This window comes from Aphelocoma coerulescens, chromosome 15 (genome assembly GCF_041296385.1).
Source record: "Aphelocoma coerulescens isolate FSJ_1873_10779 chromosome 15, UR_Acoe_1.0, whole genome shotgun sequence".
NCBI lineage: Eukaryota > Metazoa > Chordata > Aves > Passeriformes > Corvidae > Aphelocoma > Aphelocoma coerulescens.
The window spans coordinates 15,171,689-15,189,729 of record NC_091029.1 but is presented as its reverse complement, the minus strand read 5'-3'; the positions used below and the strand labels follow the sequence as shown (position 1 = coordinate 15,189,729).

Sequence of the window (18,041 nt, the reverse complement as noted above, 5' to 3'; positions counted from 1 at the left end):
AATTCAAACTGTGTTTTTACAAGCCACATACTTTGAGTTCTCAAGTTTGTCTTATTGACAGACATAATTTTAGATCTATGGATTATTTGGGAATGTGGGTATTTTAGTTCCTCTTAAAGGTGTTTCCAGTTATGTTTTGTTCTTTCTTTTATATTCAGGTCAAGGTGTTTTCTGTTGTTATTAATACAGCACCTGGAAGTTGTAACTGGTAGGGGGGAATCTTTGTGCAGACACCTGTAGCAAAAGCAGTTAATTCATGGTTTTTTAAATGGGAGGGTTGCTTAGCATTGAGGAAACTCTGCTGTCTGAACAAAATACTCATCTCCCAAGCCCTCAGAATCTTGAGTCACTTGTCACTCCCAGTGTGATTAATGATGTTTCCTTTTGAGGTCTTCAGGACATGCAGAGTCTCAAATGCTGCTTTACAAGGATGAAAAGCAGAAATCAGGCTTCTAATAGAAATTGTTTCTTGCTGTGTCAGTTCAGCACTTTGGTAATGAAAAGAACCTGCTCAAATGGACCATACCTTGAACTTGAGGTTTTTTTAGTAACGGCACTTGACTCTTACAGTGCTCTGCCTTGATTTAAACAATTTTTGGTTCAGTCTACACATACAGAGAAGGGAGTTGTGATGTTAAGGATTTGTGACCTTGCCAGCCTAAATGGAAGTGGTGTGATGTGCATCTGTGGTGTTTTACACTGTCCAATACCCAAATTGTGTATCTGGTGCTGTGGTGGTGTCAGTGCACAGGGTTCTCAGTGTTTGTGGCACTGTGGGATGGTATGGATCCCTCTCTGATCGTGTTCAATCAACAGGACTCGGGTTGCTGCTGATGCACTTTCCATCCTAAGTTTTTTGATGTTATTACTGGAAAATGATAGTCCTGCTGAGCAGATTTACTGAGAATATTTACTTGCATCACTACTCATGTCTGCCCTAATTGGAAAATGACATTATTATTTAGGGCTTAACTCTAAGTATTAACATTTAGCTTCCCATTTTAAATACCTTAAATACTGGAGCTGCACAGGCTTTATTAATGGCAGAGAGGTTCATTTGACTGGAGATGGATAAATTGTTTTCTCTGTCAGTTTGTTTTTATTGTTTTAAAGCCAGATGGATTTTTCTGTTGGCTGAAGAATGCCAGACCTGAAATACTGCATTCTTTGCCCTGTCTGCAGGGCTGTAGTAAATATAGCACCTGTGGGTGAGGCCAATCAGCTGAAAATGAATAATCATTTCATTCATCTGGCTTTTGTTTATACTTGAGTTTTTTTATTTTTAAGCAAAACATTGCAGAACCTTTTTTTGGTGCTCTTCAAATAGCCTTTTAGCAGCTCAGTAGTATTGGCCTGTGGTGAGATAAAGTAACAAAAATAACATTTTTGGTAATGCTAGCTATTAGCAGGAAGATTTCTGCTCATTTACTTTTTCCCTAATAAAGGAGAGGATGAATTAATGTGTCATTAAATCAGGTGCCTATTAATTCAGATTTTGGCAGTGTAACTATTGCAGTATGCTTAACTTGGAGGCATTTGTACTGTGCATGTAGCTACATTTTCCATGAGTTCAGGCTGATTCCCAGCTCTCCCTGTGTCCCACTCCCCTGGGGGACGGCAGTGGCTCTTTGGGGGTGTTCCTACAGCCATGGGAGTGGGTGGCTGCAGTGGGTGACATCCCTCACTGTGACCTGATTTCAGCTGATGGGTCTCACTGGTTGGCACTCCTATCCCATCTTTTCATTGCTCATACTCTCCCTGGTGGAATTCAGCGGTGTTTGGCTTACTAATGCCCAGGACTTTCCCTGGAATCTCGTGCGTCATCAGGTAGAACACAGAGAATCAAGTCATGGATTGTCGCGGGTTGGGTTTGTAACCTATGACATGGACACAACTTGGTCAGCTTCTCACAGAATCATGGAATGATTTGGGTTGGAAGGGACCTTAAAGCCCATCCCGTTCCACTCCCCTGCCATGGGCAGGGATACCTTCTGCTATCCCACATCGCTCCAAGCCCCATCCAGCCTGGCCTTGGACACTTCCAGGGATGGGGATTTTTTCTGAGCTTTGTCCTTTTTATAAATGATCTAAAAAGCCTGGACTGAGAGGGAACTTCCTGTGCCCTAGCAAGCTTAAGAGTCTTTATAAAAGACAAAGAACTTGGCATTTAACCTCTTTTCCTGGTTTTCTGTCCTGCAGTGATATATAGTCCAAGGTCTGTGGAGCACAGGAAGTGCTTATCCTCACCTAAAGTCACACCATTAGCATTCTCAGCCAGTTCTCCTTGTGCTTTCCAGTGGGGCCCTGGAGTCACTGGCCTTTACTGGATGTGGTGGTTTTGTGTGTTAGAATTAAGGTGTAAAACTTAAAAATCATTTTTCTAAATACTGTTACTTGTTTTTCTTTGCAGAATAGGAAAGTCTGGGGGACCGGGAGCACAGGACAATGCTGCTGGAAGGAATGTGAGCCACAGAGCATGGTTGGTGCCACAGTTATCCAGGTGGGCTCCTCTCACTGCACCTCTCCTGGCTGCTCCATCACTGACCCTGAGCCAGGGAGGCTGTCTCAGCATCAGGCCAAAGTTCTGCTTTCATCCAGATGGCACTTGAAGTCCAAAACCTTCAAAAACCTTTGATGTGTGTTTTAGTTTTAAATTTATCTGATTGTTACATTTCAGTTGATCTCTCATTAAATGTTGCCCTGTTTTATATTGTGGCATAGGCTGAAGGTCCTAGAGTGTGTTTGCAGGAGTCTGTTGTGCACAGACAAGATGTGGCCTCAGTAAAAGAGGTGCTGAACCATGGGTGTGAAAGTAGCTCTGAGACTTGCTCTGGACTGATGGAAACTGCTCCAGGTGACTCAGCTGCAGCTCATCTGCCAGGTTTCACACGCCAAAAGCAGATGGGTAAAGGCCCCCATCATTGCTTTGCACACCAGTATTTAATGAGTCAATGTAGATTTTTCAAGATGTTTTGTTAAGAAATTGAAAACTTTCTGGTATTTGGATGTTTCCTCTTTTTTTTTTTTTTTTTTTTTTTTGTCTTCCCACATAAATAAAATTTTGGGGATGAGTAATGAAAATCTTCATTTAGATGCAGTTCAGTTCTGTGCTAAGGGAAGATGTTAAGGAGGCAAAGAGCTGCCTTATATGATGGAGTTTAGGATTCTTCGAAAGCAATTCCATGTCCTGGGAGCGATCACAATCCAGCAGCACTGGTCGTCTTGAAGCTCTGAGTAAATAGAGAAATAACAATTACATGGCTGCAAAGTGTTGCTGTGGAATAGCAGCTGACTTTTCTATGAGCACCAGCTGGCAATTGGGAGTAGAGAAACAAAGCAAACAGCCCAGAAAAGTAGGAGGAACAACAGAGAGAGTCTAAAAACTGACACATCAGGAGCCTGGCATGAAGAATAACAAACTCCTGTCACAGGATGTTTTGCATAGCAACAGGACTCTTGAATTCAAGTGGACTTCAGTGTCACTGCAGCACTTGCTTCCTGTGTGAGATAAAGAGCTGTTGTAGTCTGAATGCATTTTAATCTCTCTATCTTAATAGAACTAATAATTAAAAAGAATTAGCTGGAGGAAGTGATAGTGAAGCCTATTGCTGCTGGAAGTGTTTCCTCTCATTTTGCTGTCAGGGAAGTGTGAACAAAAACACATGGAAGGGAAGCAGCCTAAAGAGGAGCTTTTCCAACAGGTGCTGAGAGCTGTCTGCAAACGGCTTTGTCGATGAAGGAAGAAATTGGTTGGGACTTGAGAGCACAAACCAGTTCCTAACACACTTCACCATGCGCAAAGGGGTGCCAAAGGACCCAGAAATAGCTGACCTCTTCTACAAAGATGATCCTGAGGAAATATTTGTGGGTTTGCATGAAATTGGACATGGAAGTTTTGGAGCAGTTTACTTTGTAAGTATAGTTCTTTTTTTTTTTTTTTTTTTTTGAAAACAGAATCATTTCAAGTGATGTCTTGGAGGTTTTTCAGCATTTGTAGAAGGAGGTGTTCTTTGAGATTTCAGCAGTTTGTGTGCATTGGTTTTGTGATAACACATCTCAAAAATCAGTGTTTCCAAACCACTCCTGATCTCTTTAATGTTACAGCTGTATTTATAGTAGCAGTTTACTATATTCTTAATAGTGCACCTAACCATCTAGGTCAATTATATGGTGTTTTGTGCTGTTTGATGCTGAAAGCTGAATTTAAACAGCTTAAAATTAATTTGCCAAACTGGAATTTCAAGATACTTGGAGTTCATATGCTTGGAAATCACTGCAAATTCCTTTATGGCAAAAGCAAAGAGCGAGTCCTCAGAGGAATGGGAATTCAAGCAGGAAGGATGTATGGCATTCATCGATACAGGCAAGAGAATTTAATCTGGAACTGAGAAAAATGGTGCTTTTGCAGTTGGTATCAAACAAGGCCAAATCCAAAATACTGGGTTTGGAAATAGTTATAATCCAGTTGGTATTAGTGAGACTGAAATAGAATCAATATTGAAAAAATGAGTTAAAGACAAATTAAAGCTGCTTGGTAACGTGGTCGGCCACTCAGGAGGATCAGGTTCACTGGAATTTGGTTTCTGAATATCAGACAGTAAAGTATTTAGATAATATCCCTTACACCTCTAGCTGACAATAGGTAGCATGAGTTATTTTAAGCATTCCAGTTCACTGTTTGGAGTTATGTGAAGTGATGGAGGTGTTGGTGGAGCTGTTGTTACAAGAGGAACCTTAAATTTTATGTCATGTAAGTATTTCATGTGTATTTTGAGGAATAACAATGTAATTTCTCAAGGTATCATCTCAAGTATGGCCAAAACTGCTTCAGCAAGTGGCTGTTCCCCAGGTGAGCTCATACAGTGAGTTGTCTCAGCCAGGAGCATCCCAAGCACTTGGTGCAGCCACAACTTCCCCCACAGCTCTGGGAACGTGGCAGCATGTCCTTCAGTGACAAATCACAGCTGGAAGGAGAGATACCATGGTCAGGTGGAGCTGTTGGGAATTAATGTGACAGAAATAAAGCATTAATGCATCTGAGTAAAATGCTCTTGATCTTCTCTGTGCTGAATCAGGGTGGCAAGTGGTGGGGAAGGGCTTTGCCTTATCCCAGAGTACCTTGTTTTCAGCTTTTTCTATCTCATTTGAGGAGTGTGTGCTGTGAGGGGCCTGTGTCACCTCCTTTCAGTAATTCCTGTGCTCCCTTGGTTCACCCAACACAGTTTTTCTTTGAAGTCACCACATGCCTCAAAAAAATGTCATTAGTTAATACGTTACTTGAAAGGAGGATTTACCACATTTAGCTCCTATTATAGTTTAAGCTTTTAGCTGTCACTAATTTTTTTGTCCCAAAAATGGTTGGATGTACAGAGATTTCAGCAACTGTTTTAAGACCAGAAGCTTGATGTTTTTTGCCCTTAACACTCAGAAGTGAGGGTAGTGCCAGTCCAGGCAAGCAGAGAGCTTTCCAAAAACTGAGTTTTTAGTCTCCAGTTACCATCCCTGCATCATCCAGGCTGCAGAAAAGTAGAGTTTTGATGGCTATATAATAGTCATTGCGAGACTAAGATCTGGTGCAGTGAAAGGAAAGCTTTTTAATGGAGGTGAATTCCAGGTTGAATCATCTTCTTGAAGCTGGAACTTGAGATAGCTATTTAAAAATACCAGTGTTGTATGGAGTTTTTGGATGAAATCATGGAGATTTTGATACACCTCTTTATTTGTTTCTTTGGAAGACATTTTGCCAATGGTTGATCTAAAACTGTTTCTATGAAATTCCAATAAAACAGTATTTTGCATGTTCTCAGTAGGTATGGTATTGGGCCTTTTACATATCAATAGAGAAGTAGCACAAAGTCTGAGGGAGGAACAGTGGATATGGACAAATAAAACAATGGAAAAGTGTCCTAATAATTGTATAGTAAATCTTATCCTGAGGAAGATGTCTCTGAGGTATAGGAGCTTGCAAGGATATAGGAGAAAAAAGCCTACATTTGCCACAGGCGCAGCTCTCTCTGTGGGGAGGGGGGAAAAATGATGCTTTTTTCAGTCTATTTCTTGCTTTTTTTCAATGTTTCCCTTTCACTACTCCAGGCTACAAATTCCCACACTAATGAGGTGGTGGCAGTCAAGAAGATGTCCTATAGTGGAAAGCAAACGAATGAGGTAAGAGGAGTAAAGGCAGTTGTGCATTCAGGAGCTGTGGCAGCTCCAGTGTAAATCTGAGCAGTGAAATGAGCTGCAGCTTTGGTTCAACTCCAACAGAACAGCCTTTAATGCAGGAGCTGCTGCTCCCTTCCATGGGGATTGTGGAGGTTTGGGGAGGGAAAATGAGTTTATGCAAATTTTGACAAATAGTTCAGTTTAAGGAAGTGGATGGGGATTCAGAATGCCTGGATGGAGCTTGTTTTAGAAATAATTTCATTTAGAAGTGTGTTAAGAGCACACTGGCCACTGGAGCACATCTCTCTGAAATGTGAGAAACACTCTTGAGGATCTGTAAAAATGCATAGACCTGCTAACCTCAGTCTCATTTCAATTGTTGGTAATTGTTCGTCTTCTTTTTGTGCTGAACTTAGACCTTGTTCCTTTGGACTAGTGTGTGGATGTGCAGGGTGTGTTTGTTTGTTAATAGCAAACAGGGATGGTTTAAATTCATTTTTCCTTGCTTGCTTGTTGGTCTCCCAAATGTCAGTGGTTTTGTGCTGTGTTACAGAAGATGAGCAGCTCACTGCTACTCTCTGTAGCACTTAAGGTGTCTCTCGGGACAGTGGGTTTCTTGCAAAGTTTGAGGCCACTGAACAGTTCAATTTGCAAAGCAGCAGCATTTAAGTAAAATGTACTGCATTTAAAATGAGAAAAAGAAAATTGGTTTTGCAATCCTCAAGTTGTTAAATATGTCTTGGGGGTAACTCAGTGCAATAGGGACCCAGACAACTCATTTACAGCTGTGCTTTTGCAATTCCAACTTTCCATCTTTATATTGTAAAATAGTTTTATGGTCGTTTTTCAGACTGTCCTACACTGTGTGGAGAATGAAAGGATGTAGAGGATTAAGAAGAGAAACGTATTTATACTTTTTGCTTTGTTTTGTTTTTTCATTAGAAATGGCAGGACATCATCAAAGAAGTCAAGTTTCTCCAACAGCTGAAGCACCCCAACACCATAGAGTACAAGGGCTGTTACCTGAAGGAGCACACGGCGTGGGTGAGTGAGGGGATCTTTAGAGCAAATGGACACTGCAACACTCAAATCCTCAGCACAGGCAGGGAAATAGCTTTGGGTTTGTGGTGAACAGTACTAAAATAGAGTCTAATTTTGCATCTGCTGATGGAAAACTAACAAAACCTACTACTTACATTCTTTTCCTTTATCAGGGTGTTAAAGCCACCACATGATTTAAGTCTTGAATGTAAAGACATTTTTTACTTTCAAAATGCTTCAAGAGATACTTGAAGGCATGATGTTCTCTTTTTTTGCAGTTGGTTATGGAGTACTGTTTAGGATCAGCTTCTGATTTGCTAGAAGGTAAGTTTCATATATCTTGGCCTTTCTTTTTGCTAGTACCCCCCACCTGAGTATGATGGGAGACTGTTTCCTCATGGACTGGGGTTTTGCAGATGGTAGAGATGGTCTGTCTGTCCCACTTTGTTCTCTGGGTAGAATTTGAGGCTTTCCCAGTGCTGCAGATAGTTGGCCTGCACATTTTAATTTTGTCAAGTGAAGGTAGAAAAGTGTACAGGTATGGTCCTGTAATCTGTGCCTTTTTAGGCTGCCTGTTTTCTGAATATCCATGATAAAATCCTGCAGAAATCACCTTTGTCCTTGCCTTGCAGCGTGTAGGAATAATTACAGATGGTTTTTAGAACAAGAGGTTGATGTGACCTCAAAACCAGAACAGCTCCTGCAAAGAAATAGAGGAATCTAAGTCAAAATAGGGAATCAAAGCCAAAGTTTACAAAAACTATTGTTCCTTGGGGGCCAAGATCACAGGATCACAGAATGGGTTGGGTTGGGAGGGACCTTAAAACCCTCACAGGGAAGAATTCTTCCCTAATTTCTCTTCGTAGCAGACTGATGGGATTCCTTTTCTTTAAAAAAACACTTTCTCAAGAAAATATCCCATTTATTTTCTTCTGTTTTGTTTTATTTTCTTGATTTTTGTTTCCCGTAGTCCACAAGAAACCACTGCAGGAAGTGGAGATCGCTGCCATCACCCACGGTGCCTTGCAGGGGCTGGCCTACCTGCACTCCCACTGTAGGATCCACAGGTAAGGCTGGAGCATGGTGCTGCTGCTGCCCTTCCATCTGCTGCTCCCTGGAGTCCCAAAGCTGCTTCACTGGCTTTAAACAGCTTTGGTAAAAGCTATTCTACCAAAATTTTCTCTTGCCTTGTTGGCAGTGGTTCTGTGCATGGTAACAAAGGCTACGCAGGAATGCTGTACTAAACACTAATAGAATAATATCACCCTAAATTGGCCAAATAAATTGGAGTTCATTGAGCAAGACTATTTCTAAGACTAGATACTTTTTCTTATTTACATGTAAATAAGTAAAACTCTATGCTTTCAAAAATCAGGTGATGGAAGTGTCAAGGATAAAACTACCCGAGGAGAAATCAGAGCACTTCTTTCCATGGAAGATGGCAGAACTCTGGAGCAGCTGCCTAGGGAAGAGGGTGTGGATTCTCCCTCTGTGGGCACATTCCAAACCCACCTGGACATGTTCCTGTGTCACCTGCTCCAGGGGGGTTGGACTGGGTGATCTCCAAAGGTCCCTTTCAGCCCCAGCTATCCTGTGCTTCTGTGACCTGGGTTTCATCCAAGGGGTATTCCACCTTTAACCTCTGAGGTGGGAAGGCAAATCTCCTCACCCAGAAATGAGGACCAGCTACACATTTGTGGTTTTGTGGCTGCTGAGGCAGAAAAGGAGAGGGGAGAGAGGGAGCCCTGGCTGGGCGGGGAGCAGTTTTTGTGCCAGTGAGAACGGCGAGGCTGAAGGAGAAGAGACAGGATTTAAGGAGCGGGGACCGAATTTTGGGATTGGGGACCAAATTTTGGGAGCGGGTCCCGCGGGTCCGGCCCCATGCGGGACCTGGCGCGGGGGGGCCACCTGGTGGCGAGGGAGCGGCACTGCAGGCCCCACGCCCGCTGGCCCCGCGGCGTGCTGTGGACGGCAAAGGAGGGAATTATTGTTGTTATTATTGTTTAATTGCAGGCACAAGGCTGGCAGGTATGTTGTTGATACCTGATGGGGCTGTTGAGCCGTTGTATAGGATCACAGAATGGTTTGGGTTGGAAGGGACTTTAAAGCTCATCCTGTTCCACCCCTTTTCCACTATCCCAGGTTGCTGCAAGCCCTGTTCAGCCTGGCCTTGGACACTTCCAGGGATCCAGGGGCAGCCACAGTTTCTCTGGGCAACCTGTGCCTCACAGGGAAGGATTCCTTCCTAATTTCCCGTCTAACCCTGCACTCCATCCCTTGTAAATAGTCCCTCTCCATCTTTCTTGTAGGCTCCCTTCAGGTACTGGAAGGCCACAATTAGGCTTCATCCTGAAGCCTTCTTTTTTCCAGGCTAAACAATTCCAGTTCTCTCAGCCTTTCCTTGTAGGAGAGATGCTCCATCCCTTTGGCTGTTGTACAGGGAAGGTGGCAGTGGAGATGACAGTAAGGGGGACAGGCTGTGCTGTCTCTCCTGTACATTTGAGGTGTTCATACTTGCACCCACAAGACTTGAGCACTTGTCCTGCAGCAGAAATGTCAGGATGTATGAGTAGCACATGTGTATTAAATATTCCACAGTATTCCTTTTGAAGTGATGCTGTCCTAGGAATGGGGGAATAGAGGTTACTCTGGGCTTGCTGCTGAAACACTGTCAGTGAATTCTTCTCTCTGTCCCAGCATCCCGTGCCCTGTGGGTGACAGAATATCCTGTGCTTGCCCTTTGCAGACAAAGGCATCTCACCAGAGTTTGTATCATGCTAAATCACTGGTTTTTCTCATTTTTTTTCTTCTATTAAAGGGATATTAAAGCTGGAAATATTCTTCTAACAGAACCAGGTCAAGTGAAACTCGCTGATTTTGGATCTGCATCTATAGTGTCCCCTGCCAACTCTTTTGTGGGAACGCCTTACTGGTGAGTGAAGCCTGCAGTGCTTTAGTCCTTTATAAAACTGCTCTCTTCCCTTTCCAGTGCTTCACAATACAAAAATAATACCTGGATAAAATCTTTATTGGCCAAGAAGTTTTCCTGACACCCCTGTGTCCAGATCTTCAGGAAGTGTGTCCTTCCTCAGGGTCCATAAGGAGAGGTTTAGGCTGTGCAGTGCTTGGAAATGGCTCCACTCTTGCAATGCCATTGGCTTAAAAATAACTCACACTTGCCATAGGTGATGGGAATAAGACATTCATGGAAAAAGGGGATCCTGTTAGTCTGGCTGGAAGTCACACGGCTACTTAAATCCTGTTTTGAAGGAGTTGCTGAGGGGTCACCCAAGTTCCTTGGCATTCCCAGCACCGAGGGCCAGCACAGCTCCATGCTCCACTGATTTTGTGGCAGAGGCCCCAGGCAGTGCTGGGAGGTCACCGTGGCCCAGCCTTGGAATGAGGCTATTTGGCATGAAGCCTTTTTTTGGAAGAACACAATTGAAGAGGCTGAATTTTTGCAGGCTGGGCCTGCAGCTTCTCTGTGCCCCCTTCATCCCTTTATCCTGGACCACTGTATTTCCCTGTTCCACTCATAGCTGCACACACAGGCTGCATATGTCTGCTGGAAATGCTCCTGGTGTGCCATGGGGAAGCCTGGAGGAGGGTGCAAGGGGTGCCTTTAGGGCTCTCCCAGCCCTTGCTGTCAGCCTGCAGCTACAATGCCTTTGGAAATAGGGGGGGTCTCCCATGTGCCAGCATGTTCTGCTAACAGGAAGATGATTGGGTTGACCCTTGTCCCCCGCCTTTCCTCTTTCCCCCCGCCCCTTTCCTCTTTTTTTCTCTCTGCCTTTCCTCTGACAAGTTGCTGGTGTGGTCAGTCTTTGTTCCATTCCAGCACACTTCTCCTCAGCTCCCTGCTCTCTGTCCTGCCCTGTGGCTTTGCTAAAGGGGGTGAAACCACCTCAGTTTGTGTGCTTGGAGTGACCCTGTGTGTCCCCTAATGCAGCCTTTGCTCTGTGGTTGGCAGGATGGCACCAGAGGTGATCCTTGCTATGGATGAGGGACAGTACGATGGGAAGGTGGATGTCTGGTCTCTCGGGATCACGTGCATCGAGTTAGGTGAGTGAGCCCACAGCAGCTGAGGTGGATAATTAATTCTGCAGTGTACTAGGAACTCCTGCAAAAAGGGAAGATCCTTATTCCTCATAAGATTTTCCTTGTAAAATGCCTGACTTAAAAAAACTCTGGAAAACTCTGACAGTTGAGTTAAATCTTTTACTCGCTGGCAAATCAAGAGCAAGCTGCTCATGCACTGTGCTTTCGTGTTAGTCTGGTGTGCTCAGTTATTCCCTGGAGAACCTGAGCATTTTGCTCTTGAGTGAGGGGAAACCCTGGTTTGTCATCTGTGTTTTCCAAGCTGGACTCTGAGAAAGTTGTCCCAGCTGTTGTGTAAAGGGATTGGGTGTCCTAAGGATTGCGTGTCAGAAAGGACCTACATTTAATTTTCAATTCTTCTTACTTCCCTGCCTTCTGAAACAAAAATCTTCAGTCTCAGCTGAAAAGTTTGTGCCATGAATCATTGTGGACAGGTTCTTTACATGAGGAGAAGAAAAGGGTTTGCACTGCAAAGGGCAAATGATACACATCCACAGAGCTTGGAGCAGAAGTGGATGTGATGGCAGGTACACAGAGCAGACTCTAAGTGTGTGTTTCAAGTTTGAATATTGACACTGCATGTGCTGAGTAGATTATTTTCAAAAATTAGTCTTGATATGGATTCTATTTAACAGCAGTACATCAATAACTTCTTGTGAGGGTGAGTTCACTGAAAGTGTCACTGGTGAATGTTTAATCAGCAGAAATATGTATGAGATAACAGAGGGGGATGTGCAGGAGAAGAAATGTCTCCAGAATTGAGATGGTGTAGATAACTAGTAACTAACATGGCTGTATTTTATGTGCCAGCATGCTGACATGGTCTGTATTTTGATACAAAAAATGCCCAAATTGGAAGTTTTAGACTTCTGTTGTTGCATATGGCCAATGACTTTTGTTTGTATGGAGTTCAGGTGTGTCACAACCTCTAAGGAGTAAATCACAGCAGTAGGGGAGAGACTGTGCAACCCTATGTAGACACAGTCTTGGTACCAGAATTTCTATGGAGCTTTTTACTCAGGAACCTCAAAGCCATTTTACAGAGATGATGGATTTTCTTTCTTTAAAAATACCCTTTTGAGAAGCATTAAACTTTTTTACACTGCGAACTTTGCCTTCGCCTGGTTCCCTGTCTGAACACGAGGTCAGGCAGCAGTGGGAGGAAAGCTCTTGTTGCAGCACTTGGCTTTCTTTGAATGCTGATGTCTTAATTCCCTTGGTAGCTGGAGTAAGTAGTGGTTAAAGAAAAGCAGATTTGGTGCTTTGTCTGCATGCTGCATGACAAGGACAAGGGACTGCCCTGGCCTGAAAGAACTGAAAAATCCTGGCACCACTGACCTTGGTGAGAACCAGCCTCCCCCAATTTCTCTGTGAGTTCTGCCCTCCTGAGAGGTCAGGGGCTGCTGGGCAGGTGCCCTCTTGGTGCAAGGACTGGGAAGGATTTCAGTGAGAGGGAGTTCATGGCACATCTGGCAAGTGAATTTGGTAACCTGTCCCACTTGCAGTGACAAATGAGGCAGGGCAGCCACTCTTTCCTGTAATCTAGATGTTCCAGCAGTGCATCAGAGATCTGTAGGGACTCATACAGAGTGTCCTGGCCCTGAGCTGTGCCTAAGCTCAGTTTTACTCAGTTTCAGCTAATTCTGCCACAGCAGATCAGGTGTGAGATGTTGCATTTAAAGCAAAATTTACTGCAAACTCTTCCTTATAATTTGTATCCTGCTCTCTTTGGATTTTGTCATCCCTCTCCAAGTGAACAGCAGCTTTCCTTGAGTGAGTGTCCTGGTCTAACTTGGGATATTAAAATAATTGGCCTAAGTGTGATGACAACAGCACTGAGTATTGATTTAGCAGTGATACTCTGCTCATACTTCCATACATTTCTCCTTTCTTTCCAGACAGCCTTATCACACCTTTCTCTTCTCTTTCCAGCTGAAAGGAAGCCTCCACTTTTCAACATGAATGCAATGAGTGCCTTATATCACATAGCCCAGAACGATTCCCCTAGATTACAATCAAATGAATGGTAAGAGAGCCATTAACAGCTGATTTGTTGTTTATTTCCCTGAAAATGCCCTGTGACATTGCACAGTTCAAACCTGACAAGGAAAGTATTGGTTGCAGTGCAGTGATTTGTGTGTGTTCTCAAATCCTGTGTAGGCTGGCTCAATTTTGACCTTCTGTCAGTCTGGCTGTTCTACAGTCTAAGTGTGTGGAAGTGTTAATTCTGGGGCTGTAGCTGCTGTAGGAATTAAAATATTCTTAGATGCATTAAACCAGCCATGGCTCAGCATCAGCAAAGTTTCCAGCTGCCAAAGATCCCCGTTAGCAGAAGAGCTGTTAGCATTGCTGTGCAGCTGAAACGTGGAGAAAGGGAGGAGAATGTGGAGGTAACTGGATATTTTTTTCAGTGGGTGACTCCAAAAGCCGTCAGAGCTCAGTGGCCAGTGAATACTCCCCATGCTCCAGGCGTTCCAGAATCTGAGCTTGGATACAAGAACAGTTTGTTACTCTGTGGGAGCAGAGGGCTTGCCCTGTTTGCTGTTCCCTGTACCCAGGACTGGGATGTTGCTGTGGGGTGATGCTTGGCAGAGCTCGCAGAAGGCTTGAAACAAAAGCTCCTGGAGAGGTGTGAAGTTCCCCCATTTTTCTGCTGGGCATTTAAGCAGCACAACTGTTTAATTGCTGATCACTTTATCAAATGATCATTTTATCAAGACCACTCCAGTTCCCTTATTTCATCCTCTGTTTTGTCCGTTTTTCAGGATTCCAGGAGCTTGCTCTGCTGCCTGCAGCGTGGTCCCCACGTTCTGTGCAGAGTTTGCAATGCAGAGCAGAGACAGCTGTGAATAAACAGCACCAGATCAGAGTTCTTGATTGCAAGCACTTGTTTACAGTGCCCTGTTTGCTGTCAGAGGGCACAGGGAGTCACCAAGGTGCCTTTTGTGCTGCTTCTGAGTCCAGTGGCACCTAAAAGATCAGTTTCCTTCTTTGCAGCTGTGATAAAACCTCACAGAAAGCCTCAAGTGTTGCTGAACTGAGCATTGAGGGGCTGTACCCCGAGGCAGGGTTACCTCCATAACCTCCCAGAGATCAGTGAGTGCATTTCTGGAGTTGCCAATAATTCCACTGTCATTTTTTTAAAGCAGTTGAAGTAAAATCATAAATAGTGACTGGTACATGTAGTTCTAACCTCGTTTTCAGTTTGTGCTTGGGGATGATTGTGTGTCCATGTTGTTTCAACAGCCTTTAACTGGGAAAGAGCTGATGGGATCAGCCTGGAATTTGGAAAAACCCAGTAACTTTCTCTGCCTTAGAACTTAAGAGCAAATTAGTCAAAATTTTTCTTTTGCTTTGCACAAATAAGTTTGAATATATTCTACATCCTAAGCTTCTTTTTTGCATTTAGAATTTTTTTTTTATTTTTTTTTTTTTATTTGCAGGTCAGACTCCTTTAGGGGATTTGTTGATTACTGCTTACAGAAAATACCTCAGGAAAGGCCATCATCAACGGATTTGTTACGGGTAATTTATCAAATCTTTTCCAGAAATTTGGGGGGAAATCTGTTTGTCTACCGAAATAATTATAAAGATGGTGAACAAACATTTGTCCTTACAAAAATCCACTCTTTGGTTGGATTTTTTTGTTGTTTTCTTTTTTCCTCCATTCATGCATCACGCTTAGCAGTTAAAAGTAGCATTAAAAGGATAGGCCAAGGCTGACTTCCTCCCCTAATCAAACCACCAGACCCAAAAGTTGTTTAAATCCCTTTAATGGTTTCTATACTGAACCCAATTAATTAAACTTGTTTTGGAAATAACTGAATCATTTTGGAAAGGGTTTTTACAGGTCCATAATTGCCAAGAGCCTGTAGGAGGGGGACCTGGGAGTGATGTGTGTAGAGTTTGGCAAGGTTTTGTCAGTGAATCACAGAATCATAAATCAGTTCCAGTTTAAGTCATTTGGTTTCAGTTTAGCTGGGAAATAGAGGAACTGTTTACAGCTCCAAGGGCTTTGCTTTTGGGAAATTCAGGAGCAGCCTTCCATTAGAAGGTAGCGGGGTATGAAATCCTGTCCAGCCCCTTCTCCATCAGGATTTGGCTTTTCTTCTAACTACTGCCTTTCCTTAAAATTGATTATTAGCCCTGCTCTCCCTCTGGCTGCTGGTGCTAGTGACCCCTCCAGGTAAATGATGAAGGAGCTATTTGCGCTCCCTTTGGCACCTGGTATATTTTTTTTTTCCTATGGTACATTTGTGCTGTGGCAAATAATCAGTGTTTTGTTCCCTGGTTCTCCTTGTAGCACCCTGACCAGCTAATAGGTTTATGTTGTGGGTTTTGGAATGATTGATTCCTGGGGATTGGCAGCCGTGTTGCTCTCTAGGAACAGGCTGAGTTCATTGAAGGATGTGTTTTCAGGAGTACCTTAGGTTGGAGTCTGTACAAACAATTAGAGCTGAGATCTGAGTCTGAAATCCTGTATATTCTGTATTTTATATTTCTATTTTATTTATGTCTGCCCTACACTTTTCATGTGGTCACATTTTAATATTTGAGTGCACACATAGAATGGATTTTGGTTCAGGATCATTGTTCCAAATACTTTGCTGCTTTCTAAAAATGATCTACAATGAGATAAAAATGGGTTCCTTTTTTTCCTAATCATAAATAAGCTGCAGATTGCTACTGTTCATGGAGAAATAAATGGTGGTTATCTGCGTTGAGGAGCAGAAATGATTCATTTTGTTCCTGTGTGAAATGATGTTTAGAACTTTCAGCTCTGATTCAAAAATAAATACTATCACTGCAAGCAAAAAATGGGTACTGAAATAACTGGCTGTCCCCACTAGCAAAACTCAAATGCACAACAGTTTGAATTCAATTAAAAACAAGAAACAAACTTGTGGCATGATGCTTTCCTTATTTATTTACAAATCATTAAAAGATGATTAGCTCATCCTTTCAGCTCTTCTGTTGAAGGCTCCTGTTTTAGGGTGGGCTGGGGCTCCATGTGCTGGTTACTGCAACTCCAGAGGATGAATTCATTCTTGAGCTGAGCCCACAGGAGAGCTGTGAGGCCGAGCAGGTAAAGGTGACCCTCCTGAGAATTTCCTTGCAGGTGGGTCCAGCTGTTGAGGCTCTAACAAAAGCCCCTTGTGGCATTTGCAATGTGCAACAGAGAACAACATTTTCCCCCCAGTTTCTTTTTTATTTTTCACTGCAAATTTTTCTGTTTTCACTGTAAATTTTTCTACAAGCATTCAGAGGATGTTTGTGCCCTTAAGCCATCCCCCTTGGGAACTACTAAGCAACACACCCAGCTGTAGTGATGCCATACAGAATATTGGCAAGTGGACACTCAGGTTGTCAGCTTTAGCCAAGGTTAAATGGGAAAGCTGAAGACTTTAATTTCCACTGCCAGCTGTACAGTTCAGGAGAATGTATCTGATAAATCAGAGAAGAGGCTTTAATCATGTTCTTAAATACCATTAGAGAATTTATTAAGTGTGCACTTAAAACCTGTGCAGGAGTTGGCAAGAGCCTGATTTTATTTTAAGTCTGGCTACAAAAGCTTTGGGTATAAACAGACTTTGTGGTCTCCTTGCTGGTTTTACGTGTGAATTGGAATAGATGGATGCAGGATAAATCTTTGCAGGTTGACTCTTCTTTGTCCTGGCTGCATTCTGTTAATTCTTGTGCCTCCAAGGTTTGAAGTGTCACCTCGTGTGTTTTGAGTGAGCCAGCTCAGGAAGGGACAAATTGTCTGTGTAACCTGGAGAGCTCAGGAGACCTGACCCCAGTGCAAGCTCAGAGTGTTTGGAGTTTTTGAGAAAGGGTATTGCCAGTTATTGAATATGAACAGATACATTCCAGAATGGGAACTGTCACTTCAGGGGTCTCAAAAGTCCCCATTGTCCCTGGTGTTACCCCAGTGTCTGAAATGAGGTGCTTTATTTCCTTTAACTCAGCACGATTTTGTGCGCCGGGAGCGACCACCCAGGGTGCTCATAGACCTCATCCAAAGGACCAAGGATGCAGTGAGGGAGCTGGACAACCTGCAGTACCGGAAAATGAAGAAAATCCTGTTCCAGGAGACACGGAATGGCCCCCTGAATGAGTCCCAGGAGGAGGAGGAGGTACTTGTGATTTGTTACCCCATTTAACACTCTTATGAGTAATTTTAGGGCCAGGGAGATGTTCCTGTTCTTAGGGTGGCAGAACAAGCACAGCCTAGGTGAGGAATGTTGTTGGAGTATCATCTGGATCAGCAGAGAGACAGGACAGGACAGGATAATGATGAGTAGCCCTTACTCAGTGTTCAAACTGCCAGTTACTTACTGTACATGTAAAACTTTGGATTTTTTTCCAGTGCTGCCCTTTCTTCTGGAAGCTTTATGGAAGAAACTCATTCTGAGGGAGGTTCTCTGTGAGAAGTGACTCCCTGCCTGTGTGGAGGAGGGTCTTTGACAGCCCAAGCTTTTCTTTCTCATCTGCACAGTCAAAACAACTCCATTAATGTTAATATTTTTTCAATTACCATAACTTTAATGTAAAGTAATTGGCCTCTCATGAGCTGAAAGGCAAATCACCAAATTAGTAAGACTTATTTTTTAAAATTCTTTAATGTTAAAGAAGAAAAAGGTTAAAGACCTAAAACGCAGCTTCAGTTTAAATCTTGTAATAAACAACCCACTTAATCAGTGTATGATAATTGACCCTAACTGTGGCTGAGAGAAGGA

General features: G+C 43.2%; 1 protein-coding gene across 7 annotated transcripts in view; it reads left to right on the top strand.

Annotated features, from left to right (window-relative positions):
• Positions 1-18,041, top strand: part of TAOK3 (TAO kinase 3) — a 77,960-nt gene that overhangs the window by 33,350 nt on the left and 26,569 nt on the right. For all 7 annotated transcript variants that reach the window (XM_069030481.1, XM_069030480.1, XM_069030486.1 and 4 more), the window contains 11 exons: positions 2,411-2,500; positions 3,702-3,912; positions 6,094-6,165; positions 7,105-7,206; positions 7,482-7,527; positions 8,174-8,270; positions 10,022-10,135; positions 11,174-11,265; positions 13,234-13,327; positions 14,745-14,826; positions 17,271-17,438. In XM_069030481.1, the coding sequence (XP_068886582.1) occupies positions 3,793-3,912; positions 6,094-6,165; positions 7,105-7,206; positions 7,482-7,527; positions 8,174-8,270; positions 10,022-10,135; positions 11,174-11,265; positions 13,234-13,327; positions 14,745-14,826; positions 17,271-17,438 (987 nt within the window). In that variant the 5' untranslated portion in view covers positions 2,411-2,500; positions 3,702-3,792. The remainder of the gene's footprint in view (positions 1-2,410; positions 2,501-3,701; positions 3,913-6,093; positions 6,166-7,104; positions 7,207-7,481; positions 7,528-8,173; positions 8,271-10,021; positions 10,136-11,173; positions 11,266-13,233; positions 13,328-14,744; positions 14,827-17,270; positions 17,439-18,041) is intronic.